We start from the raw sequence: 12,416 nt of genomic DNA on the forward strand, positions 1-12,416 counted from the left end.
AATTGAATATACTACAATCTACCTTTGATATTTAGATTTAATCTGACCGTTACTTTGAAGATTAGGTTGTGCAGCCAACTGGCCATACAGCTAAGTACGGTAAATCCATCATGGCCTTAGGCCTATGAGTGTTATAGAATTATGCTGTTAATTTGTCCAGAACAAACAATTTCCATACAATGTACTTTTGCTTTTTACATCCTACAGTACTTTATAGCTCTTACATTCCAGTACGTTCCTGTATACAGTATATACTGTATATCTAGTTACACAAATGACTCAAACAATTTTTGGATAAAAAGATTATCTATGATTGCCACAGCCCAGAATTCTAAACGCTGGTGCCTGATAAGTACCTAAATGACTGTGAGATGGATCATCTCCGGTTCAGGATCTTTCTTTTTCCATCTAAGTGTGAGAAATCTGAGAACATGACTGTCAGTCCAACCTTCAGCACCGTCTATTATGACTTAGGTATCCTGGAGCAAGGTAGTGTTCAAAGGCCAGAAGGCCAGGGTTTGATTAGCAGCTAATGGCCCTGTCAGTGGGAATATACCTTTGGCTCAAGGCCTAGCCTTTAATATGGCTGGAAACAGAAACACTGAGTAGCAGATAGAAACGATGCATGAAATTAGTATGTCACAGCTCTGTGTGAGGAGTGTTCACGGATGGTAGTTGTTCAGAACTACATCAAAACTAATTAAGTTCTAACAGATCTAAAGACTCCTTCCTTAGGCAATATTATGGGAGAATACAGAGTTAGGTACAAGAGTGGAGTGAACATACAGTAACTATGCACTCCATGTACCTGCTTGTTTATGTGTCATGGATTCTTACTTTGTTGGTAACATTGGTCTTTCCTTTTGACAGTTAATGAACGTGAAACACACATCTGATGTTCCAGAGAGAGAGAGCAGATAGATGGGGAAGTCAAACAAAAACTGCATCCACTCACCAGTGAAGTTCTCCAGACATTCGCAGGTATAGCCTCCTTCACTGCTGCGACACTTCCCCTTGTTCTTACAGGGCGAGGAGTAGCACAGGTTGATCTCTGTCTCGCAGTAATCTCCCGTGAAGCCTGCCGGGCAGCGACACCTCAACCCAGCCACTGGATGAATGGGCCTGAACAGCATTGTGTCGGACGCCACGAACGGCGCTGTGCTGTCAAACCTCAGCACCGACACACACTTCATATAATTCTCACAAGGCTCTCTGAGGCAGATGTTATCATCGAAAGGCAGCACACTCTGGCTGGATAAATGGGCGAGCAGCGTGCGATTCAGATATATCTGCTCTTGGAGGGCTTCGGAGGGGAAGAAATGGTCAGGGGAGCTGCCGACTCCGAACCCCTGTCCTCGCAGCTCGTTGGGGGGATTCGGCCGAGGCGGCTGCAGGGCAGAGAATGTGACGTTGAGGATGCTTCCCTCAACGTGCGTGTCATTCTGGACATTGAAGACAAATACGCCATTGCGGCTGATGGAGAGGACAGCAGCCACCCCGTCCACGAAGAGGGACAACAGAGGGGACAGGAAGCGTTCCTGGGACATATTTTCCAGACGGACCGTTATGCTGTTGGTGAGCATATCGTCGGTGATGATGGCGACACGCAAGGTGCACAGGGCCATGACATGGTGTATGCCATCTGTAAGAACAGAGAAATGCCATTACAGCTTTTGGAGTGTTGCAGTTTTTACAAATGTACCTTGTCACGCACACAACTCGTCATTATATCACATTGCTTGTTGTTGGTACATTTTCTACGATTACAGAGGTAAAATAGGTGAGATGCACACTCTCTCTCTCTCTCTCTCTCTCTCTCTCTCTCTCTCTCTCTCTCTCTCTCTCTCTCTCTCTCTCTCTCTCTCTCTCTCTCTCTCTCTCTCTCTCTCTCTCTCTCTCTCTCTCTCTCTCTCTCTCTCTGCAGTGGACCCCCCCTATCTGTGAGTTTTTAATGATGGACAATGTTGACACAATTTCCACACTGTTTCACTGTCCTCTCTCATACTGTCAACTGGGGCAGTCACACAGCATTAGACACAATCAAACAAATACAAAACATTATTCATGATGCAGCAGCAGACACATGCACAAATGTGTACACCCAATACTGTTTGCACAGAAACGCAAGAAATATAGACGAGCACAGTCGTGATACACAAGGAAATTACGTGCATGAGGGCACAGCAGCAAATCCCTATCCCACCCAAGCCACCCACTTACACCCCCCCCCCCCCCCCCACCACCACACACACACACACACACACACACACACACACACACACACACACACACACACACACACACACACACACACACACACACACACGCACACACACACACATGCACACATGCACGCACACACACACACAAGGAGTGCACAAGACCTCAAGCAGCAGCTGCTTGTACAAAGGCAACAGAGTGCCAAGACACACAAAAAGGATTTGGAACAAAAGACAGCTTTTCTATGTTCATGTCGTTGATAAACACCGTAATTACACCAACCTTGAACTTTGTCAGAGTATTTCATTACTCGGCGCGCTAAGGGCTTAAATATGAGAAAAGCACTCCACTCCATGCCACTCCACATTTATGCAGGCCTAAGTTAAATGTGGGCAATTCATTCAACAAATCAAAACCACCTCCAAAACGCCCCGCTTCTCTTTTAGAGACCAACTGAGGCCATATTTTTGGATCCGATGCTGATCCTGATTTTGGAGAGTCTTATATGTAGCATATATTAAACTTCAATAAATGAAAAGAACATTCAATCTTAATTATACAATGAACAATCAACAAGTAAACATAAAATACACACGGAAATGTATTTTATTTAACCACTTAAGCCCTACTATATAAACTTTTGCACAATTGGTGGCATAATTGCCAATACTAATGTCGTAAAAAAAATAATAATAATGGCCAATATATTGGCAAAAAATATATATATCGTCCGGACTCTAAACTCTTTATTTACGCTCAGCTTATTGCCCGATGCAGCGCACTTGTAACTGAAAAGCCCCTGAGCTACCTGAGCCCATGGTTTATGATGTATGATGCATTTGCATGCTTCAAGTATCCACACTATAATTTGATAGTCAACACCTATCTAAAGAGGTTGAAAATCATTCCTATTACTCGGCTGCTGCTCACAACCTCTGGAAAGCCTCATCCAGTCAGATTCAGTATCTGAGCACATGTATTTAACCCATTAAAACCGGGAATGCATCTGTGTAACCACTTTAACCATTCTTTTATACTTTGGCTATTAAAAAATGAGCTTGTAGATCTGCTATTTGTTTTGAAAAATCGTTTTTGCAAATCTTTGAATATATATATTTTTAAAGTGAACATTTGCAACTCAAATCTTTGCTCCTGGGAGGGTCCCTGGAACAAAATATTTTGAGATGGGGGTCCGTGGCCAAATACATATCACTTTGGGGGTCCTTGACATGAAAAAGTTCGAGCACCACTGATATAGCGACATACGTTTTTCAGAGAACTGTTTCAGAAGACTGATTTAGAAGACATTTGTAGAATCGGCCTCAGGTCTAAATGGATAAAGGAACATTTTGAATTTAAGTCTCATTTTCCGTCATCAGGCAATTTGTGATATTGCTGATAATCCTGCACTTGAACCCTAGCATTTGAGCTAGTGGCTCAGGAGGTAGAGTGGCTGCTTGGGACTCGGAAGGTTCGATCCCTAGCTCACCCTCGGTTGGTGTCGAAGTGTCCTTGAGCAAGACACCAAACCCTTAATTTGCCCCGATCAGCAGGTCGTTGCTTGGATCAGTTGTTCTCAAACATTTTCATGCCAAGGACCCCCAAATTGATATGCATTTGGCTGCGGAACCCGATCTGAAATTGGTTTGTGCCAGGGACCCCCAGAAGCAAAGATTTGAGTTAAAAACGTTTTTTTTTAAAAATATATATACTGAAAGATACGCACACATTTTCAAGATTTTTTAAAATATCAGATCTATAAGCTCATAGCACGGCACCTTGTATATCTGCTATTTTTGAAAAGCCAAAGCTAAGTGGTTAAAATGATTATGATGCTATGTTATCTAGTTTCGCTGGGGACCCCCTGGTACCCCCCCAAGGACCACTGGTTGAGAAGCACTGCCTTGGATGGTTTCCTCTGCCATCGGTTTGAATGGGTGAATGTAATGCACATTGTAAAGCACTTTGGATAAAGGCACTATACAGATGCACCATTTACCATTTTCAAACGAAATTCAGGAAGACAAAAGCTTAAACCATATTTCAAATATATCAAAACACGTAAAGGCAATCCATTGTCATTATATTCTGACAAAAACATTTAGACCTGCACTTCAAAGCAGCAAATGAGCTGAAGAGCATCTCTTGGATATAAATGTGTGCCAGTGTTCACAGCTGGAATATCAGTGCCAGACAGAAACACAGCGGGTGTCATTTGCTTTGGCACGAGAACATCAGCACACTATCTGCCCGATCGCAAGCAGCTATTGTCTTATGAAATGCTGACATGAGACTATTTTGAGAAAATAATATTATTAGTAATATTACTTGAGTATATTATCATTAATATGAAGCGATTTGAAACCACACCAGGGCGAAGGCCCTCAGAGTTAAGTCAAGGGTTTGTTCAATTAATGGGATTAAAGAAAACAAACAGCACTTTGGCCAAGGCAAACACACCAAGTGACATCACATCACATCGCTGAGGCTACTGAGGAGAGACTGTAAGAACTACTAGGAAGTGGTAAGTCCTTATCTCTCTCTTATCAGCATCCGTCTTTTTCATAAATGGTGTGTGAACCACTCTACCAGGAGCTTCAAAGAAAAAGAAAAGTCCATGGAAACAGTGAGTGTTTGAGCAGGATGGGTAGAAGGTTAGGGGTTAAATGTCAAAGTTGGTTTTAGATATCTCTTTGTTGCCCTGGTAGTATCTCTCTCCCTCCTAAATGAGGCAGCAAGTCTAATCTTCCAAAATAAAAAAGCATGCAGGTCTGCAAATAGACCATCCACAGTTCCACACCAAGCACATAAACTAGCTATAACTATCAATATGTTGTTTTAAAAATCGATCTAATCAAGAGATGGCAGACTCCACACCACAGCTATAACAACAACATCAGTGTAGAATGTGGATACTCACATAATTATAGTTATAACTTATAGTTATCAAGTTAGTTATAATATCATGCTGGGTGTGGATGGCACTTTACTGTCAACATGTAACCACATTAACCATGGCATCCATATTTTGTTAAATTTGTCTTTTTGTTTTTTCCCCAAATAATCAAAATTGTTACATAAAAAAGTGAAAATAGTTGCTCACAATGTGTTGCATTGTATAGGACATCTAGCCGCTAGATGTAGATGTCTTGTAAGCTTGTGAATACAGTAGGCTATTTTCGCTATTCGACATATGCCGAAATATATATTGGGCTTAAGTGGTTAAGATTCACCCAATGAAATATCAGTCTGGTATGGTATGACTCTAGACCTCTAATTGTTTTGTGTTATTCAGTGGGTCTCCACATGACGAGAATAGCAATACATTTTAATGAGGTATTGCGTTTGTTCATTGAACGCCTGCCAGTAAAGTTAAAATTTCAGTTCAAAAGTTCAAGACCTGACCTACCAACGCCTTATTGGCAAAGCTAAAAACGTACCTCACAACGACAAACACCACACATCAAAAATTAAATCTGTTCTGGAGTAATTGGTCTAAACGTTAATGTCTGTCAACATTCAATGGTCTCTTTCATGGCTCTTTTCACAAAGTCTCATTAGGTGAATTCACTTCACAGCTGCCTACCCACTGGACCCTATAGAGCAAATAAATTGGAGGTAATCAAATTACACTCCTTTGCTTCCCATTACGGAAACGGGCACAGGTTCAGCCAAGCCAGGTGCTTCAGTTCATACCTCCAGCATGTTACTTTTGGTGGGGGATAAACATTTGTCAGAAACAACTCCTAAACTGATATTTGACTTTGTCATAAGTAACCCCCTCCCAGGACGGTGAGATGGCCATCTACAAGCTAACTAATGGCCCTGGCAAGTCCGTGGCTGGTGCTGGTTGCTGACCCAAATAATCGCTTGGACAGTGTCCAGTGTCCTGCCATTGCACAAAGAGTTCTGGGAAGGAGAACAGTTATTATGCCAATCTTCCTTTCCAAAGTGCACACTTCACTGGGCATGAAGCAGAGCTCTAACATGTGCCTTTTCCCAGCCTGTCAGAGACAACTGTCAACATTTTTCCAGAACAATAAATCTTAAGAATGTTCTTCTGTTGCACTTCTGCAGCAGCAGTCAGCTCACAGTGGAGAGCAATCAGAGAGATGCTAGAAAAAGAGAAGGAGAGGGGTTGTTGGTGGGCGGACAAAGGTTTTGATCGAGTTTTCAATTCACATGCACGTGGTTAGAGGAGCAGCATTGGGGCCAGGGTCAAATTAAGATATAAAAAGGTCTTTTATTACCTTTAATTTAGAGGTATAAATGTTAACAGAGAGCGCAGCATGGGCTAGCTCATTATTAACTGTGGTATTTTAGTTTATAAACCTTTCCACTCAAACATCACAAGGAAAATGACAAAAACAAAAGTGTAAACAACAGTGAAAATGTATTACACTGTGCCCGCTAGAAAAAACTGAGGAAAACATTGTGCTAAGTATGCAATAATGGGGGTAATGCTCCCTTGAATAAGAAATGAATTTCTTCTATTTGTTGTTCTGACAACTGTTTCATTTATGTGACAGCTGGTGTAGACCATAGGTGTAGACAGGGGCTTTCTGGAATGGCACAGACAGAGTGCTGCAGAATCTAGACATACTTTTACAACAAATGACTGGGTTCTCTTTTAATTTGACAGTTTGGTAGGCGCTGGAGACAGTACATAAATCATAATAAGTATGATTGTAGAAAGAAATACCAGTGACAAATGGATCATATATTCAGTGAATTGAACAATCTGCTTGGGAATTTCCAAGAGTCAAAAGAATTTGTACTACAATTAAAGGGGGCGGGGTTGGGCTACTGTCAGCATTTCATTCTTCAGCTATCTATCTAACTCCTGCTAAAATAACTGTAATCATTACTGGGACTTGAAAGAAAGAATGGACCAGATATTCCGATTTTTCATTTAGAACATGCAACATGCTTTTTGTGCCTTGATTTTCTTGGTATTTAACAGTCAAATCTAGCAATTAATAAGAAAACATTTTGAAATCCTAGAGAGAAAGAAAATCCATTCAAATGCCTTGGAATGGAATGAACCATTCTTTCTCACACAATGTATTCGATTTGAGGAATTTGGGGGTTAGAAGCTTAAATTCTAGTTGCGGGATATGCCCTATTGGCCCCTGTGTATTTGTGTAATCTCAGAGAAAAGACCACAAAGTGACTCATGCTTTCTGCCTCAGATTTCAACCATTCCTTTCGTATCCCGCGGCAACCTTTATGTCATTTGAAAATAAAACTCTCTCCGGTGAGCGGGTAGCAAGACCCTGAGCTTATGACCAATGTTGAAAGGGAACAATAGCCGAAACACAATTGAGAGGGACATCCTATATCTATTCCCCAATAGGGCAAATCCGTTGTCTGAGTAAAGGAGAGATAAAGGAGAAAAACTGAGTTTCAGGAAACTTTTTGAAAATCCTTGTGGAAAGAATTCATCTGTGTGACAGTGTATACAGTAATGTGTAGGGAAAATTGAGCTGAAAACCAACTCAATCATGTTAACAAATTAAGCATCTTACAGGATAAAGAGATGCTGAGATCAAAACCTGCCAGGCCTATTATGTGTGTATGTATGTTCTATAAAATGTGTGTGCTATGATGAATCCCTGTTTTGACAGAACCCCATGTCTGATCCTTGTCCACTCTGGCCCAAGACATGAAGAAGAAACAGCAAACCCCTTTTCTCTGCAGCGTCTTCACTGGGTCTGTGACACACAAACAGCATTGTTTGAGTGTGACAGAAATCTGCATGGGGACAAAGGCCCTCCCAACCTCCCCTGATGCCCTGATTCTAAAGGGTTCTACCCCCACCCCTCCAAACCACCACCAGTCCCCCCAGCATACCCCAACTTTTCTCCTCTCAGTATCAAACATAGGACTCTGGGTCCTTCCTCTTAAGAATGCCCCATAGTGGTGGACTGGTCTGTGTTGCCATAGTGACACCCCAGCAATTGCCAAACCCTCTCAGCCTCTGGGTTCCCCCCCCCACCCCCAAAACCTAGCCCCGCCCCCCTCTTTACTTTGGCCCATTCCTTCTCCGAGACACTTTGGGAAATAGACAGCCTCCTTCTACACATTCTTCTACAGACACAGGAATACCGAAACTAAAATTCCAGTTACCAGTTGTGTCAAAGGGGGTCAGGCAAGGGAAACGAATTACAACCGAGCAGGATGTAGAACTGTTCAACATCACCACAACCATCTAACATAATACAAAATAAATAAATAAAAGACACATTTCTTCCAAGAATGTCCATGTTCTCAACCTATTCTCAAGTTTTCCTATTCTCTGAAGCTGTCAAATAGTTGGCAGTTTGTGGCCTTGCCTTTGGCCAGCAACAAAACGGGTTTGGATGTCTTAAAAACCGCAATTATGGCATCAAGTAGCTTAAAAGTGGCTGACACGCCACATGTCAAGAGTTGACGAGAAGCACAAACTGATCCTCTGCAATAACTTGGTACATGTGCTGCTGTGCTCAATGTCACCAGTGCGAGGGCACGTCCCTCAAAAAACAGTCAGACAACTTAGCACACCCGTTGGAACTTGAAACAGTTGAGGTCATTATTATAAGGCGCAAAGTTTGGCGGGTTGCCCTCATTGCTCAGGTTGTGCAAGTTTACAGTAAAAACAGTCTTATGTAGTTGGCTACAATACCGTCTGTGGTGTAAGGATAGGCTGTGGACTACAAAGCATCATCTAAGGATATAACCCACAACGGATATTACATTAATAGTCAAATGTCCACGAACAGCTGTTATGTAGTGAAAGTGATCACACAGTAAGAGTAAGTAAGTGTCCGGAACTGAATCACTATCATCTATGATATAATTTCACTGCAATAAAAAGTTACAGTGGCCTGTTGAAATTGCATCATGGCTTGTAATTCATAGTCACAACACATTCATTTGTGAGTCACTTATGGGTCAATATGTGAGTAATCTCAACTTAACTGAATTCGAATTAAATTTACGTTAGTCATAAAATGGGACTCACTATTTTTTTTCTCCATTTCTCATTGGTGTCTCAACTGTCTCCTTTTGGCAGCAGTGTCAAAACCCATAGGCAGAAGAAAAGAGTTGTGTTGTTTATACTGTGTATAAAATGCAACATCTACATAATCTAATACTAGCAAAATAAATAAATAAAAGGTATTTTCTTTTGCAATAAAAGAAAAACATTATTTGTTTTGGGTAATTCTATTTCAGAAAGCACACAGAAAACACTTTCTATTCTATTCAATACAGATGGGTCTCTTCAAGGACAGCCTAGACTTCACGAGACTGTCACAGCCTCTGATTTGTATCTGTAGGCAACTACTGTAGGCATCCTATGATAGCTTCATCTTTGTGTTTGTATCAAATTCTCCTAACTACTTTGATTTGTCTTCTCCTCTGTTAACATGCTACCAAATCTTTACATTCCCAACAAAGACGATGCCCTGATTCTTACTAGAGAAAGCATGGCATATTACTGTGTGTGTGCATAATGCATATGTAATTACCTGCCTTATATAGTTTGAGGCTTAACTGTCAATAAATGCAAAGGAACCTGTAAATCTCCAGGATCACATTATTTAACTGGGTCACTATATTATTCTCTGTGATACTTGAGCATAGTAACAACAACAAGGAATCCTATACTACAATCAGAAAAGGGTGGATTTTGTGTGAATATGGAGCAGGTGCGCTTGGTCGCCTCGTTGGACGTGGGTGCTCAGCTACAGTCAATACTACACTTTCAAAAAACACCAAAGTGGAAATAGCGGCGCTCCAAAATGAAAATAAAAGACTTCAGACTACAGTGCACATTTCTTTATTGTCCTCCAGCTAACGTGTTTCGGCCAGAGACTCATAGAAAGTTTTTGCATTGTATGATGATTGTATATATAAAAGAGGCGTGTAGCCAAAATGCCAACTTTTTGACTTGCTCTGAGGAAGGCTGAGTCCGAAACGCATTAGCTGGAGGACAATAAATAAATGTGCATTGTAGCCTGAATTCTTGTACTTTCATTTTGGAGTGCCACTATTTCCACTTCTGTGGTTTTTGAAAGTGGTGGATTTTGTGTGTTTGTCCATGCCGCTTCTCACAGCAGACAAGTTGTCTAATTGCCTCCAAACTTGGCACATAAATCGGCCCCACAAATGTAGCGTTTCTGATCCCTCACTGACGCAACTCTTCAATCTCAATGGCTCTGGAATCGTATGCATCGCTGCTGTTTATTTTCATCAATGTCCAAAGTGTTTTGATAAAATTTGTCTTGGATCCTTCGTTATTTTTGCCAACAGACAGTGGACAAAGTGTGTGGTATCTCCCTGGTTGTGTTTGTTGTAGCTTAATATATTTATATATATAATGACAGAGCACAGCCAACCTTTCTTCAAAACAGTAGACCTACATGGTACGTTGCTGATAGATTGCGGAAATAAAACAATATCACAGTTGGGAGGAGGCCCGGTCGTGTCTGTGGGTATGGGGGGGGCTTTCACGTAGAAAAGGGGCAAACGCCCAAAGGGCGTCTTTTTTTCTAGTTGTTACAGTTGTATCTGGTTGTCATCCATTTGGCAAGAATAATCATCATAAGACAAGCCTATACATTTAATAAAATAATGTTTTACTTTATAACGCGTATTATACAGAATAAAATAATTAGCATGAGTACGCCAATCATATCATTACATAAACAAGTAACTACATCTGAATGCCTCCAATCAAAAATTAAGTGAAACTCCCAGAAGTTTCCCTCACCTAAGGCACTCCTATCCACTCCCTCTTCTCCAAAACCGCATCACAAGACAAAACATGACTGGCATAAGCTTCATTGGTTTTCATTGAAATCATTGAGATCATGGCATGCTTTGCAAAAAACGAATGAAATCCTGACAGTTATCTGCAATGCGATTGGACATGCTAGGCTTCCACTGATGCACAAAGAGGCACTCCCAAGTTCTTGAAGCCAACTTGATACAAACAGATCTATTTCTGGATGGTAATAATCAGATTGCTAATGTTTCCCCTCAGGGCAAAATACAAAATAAACATGATATGCTTGAGGTCTACTGTATGCCACTAGAACAACATGAACGATTGGCCTTCAAGCTCTTTCCAAACCTACACAAGATGAAAGCATTTGTTTGTGTTAGATGGCCATGTTCTGAGCAGCAGACCATGAGGCTGGTAATTCCCACAAATTCAATAAAGAGTGGCAATGGGTCTAATAGAGCACCACTGTAGCCAAACACTAAGACCCGCCAACTATTCTGAGCCAAGCATGTACACCTAATTGAATTAAAGTGGAAAGAATGGTAGAGGTTAGGCTATGCTACAAAACTCAAGCAGATCTAGATGAGTGCCGGCAGAAGTCTTTGAACTGGAGGCAGGCAGACACGACAGTGAACTGACAAAGTCCAGTGCAGAAGAGTTCACATGGCATTCAGTATGAACGATACGCTTGCAAAATGAGAGTAATCTGTGAGTGCACCGGGCGTGCATGTGTGCGAGAGAGGGATAGATAGGACTACCTGTGTAAATACTGTCTTTGCTGGTAATGAAAAAGACATACATATTCTGAAACTATTCCCAGACACAGAAATTAGCACAAGCACAAGTGTTAGCAAGCTGATGCATGTTGCAAATTTCACTGTAGTGTGATAAAGCAACAAGACATTTTGATTTACGGGGAATTTCTCTCTGACATATAGGCCAATCAATCATTCTTTCATAACGAAGATATAAGACCTCGCTTGGGGCAACTTTTTTGTAAGGCGCGTGCTTACTATGTATGCGTCAAATTGAACATCTGGTTAACTCAAATTACTTTATATTTTCCTAGCTTCTAGGTTTCTAGTGTTTGTCCATTTTGATTGGTAAATTCATCACTTGTCCAATCCTGAAGTGTTTTGGCTGCTGAACTTGTGAAAACATACTCTAATTTACAGCACTCCGTCCAGCCTAGTACTGCATTATGTCTATCAAAATGTGTAAAGGCCAAGCCTCCGAATCCAGAATCCAGTGTTGTTCAAGTGGTGAGTAACTAAAAACATGTACTTAAAATGTACTTTAAATTAACATAAATCTACCAAAACATAGCAAAATAGATGCATTCCTTAGTTTGCAATAACTTTCCCATTTTAACATCACAAATAAGTTGAAATACATCAAATACAGAAGATTTGGTGTATTCCAATAC

At 41.0% G+C, this 12,416-nt stretch overlaps 1 protein-coding gene across 2 annotated transcripts in view; it reads right to left on the reverse strand.

Moving 5' to 3' along the window:
- The window catches only part of LOC311047592 (cadherin EGF LAG seven-pass G-type receptor 1-like), a 60,846-nt gene that overhangs the window by 43,883 nt on the left and 4,547 nt on the right, over positions 1–12,416 (reverse strand). For both annotated transcript variants that reach the window (XM_084060351.1, XM_084060350.1), the window contains exon 2: positions 956–1,642. In XM_084060351.1, coding sequence (XP_083916477.1) covers positions 956–1,642 — 687 coding nt within the window. The remainder of the gene's footprint in view (positions 1–955; positions 1,643–12,416) is intronic.

This window comes from Gymnoscopelus microlampas (genome assembly GCF_963454915.1).
Source record: "Gymnoscopelus microlampas genome assembly, chromosome: 6".
NCBI lineage: Eukaryota > Metazoa > Chordata > Actinopteri > Myctophiformes > Myctophidae > Gymnoscopelus > Gymnoscopelus microlampas.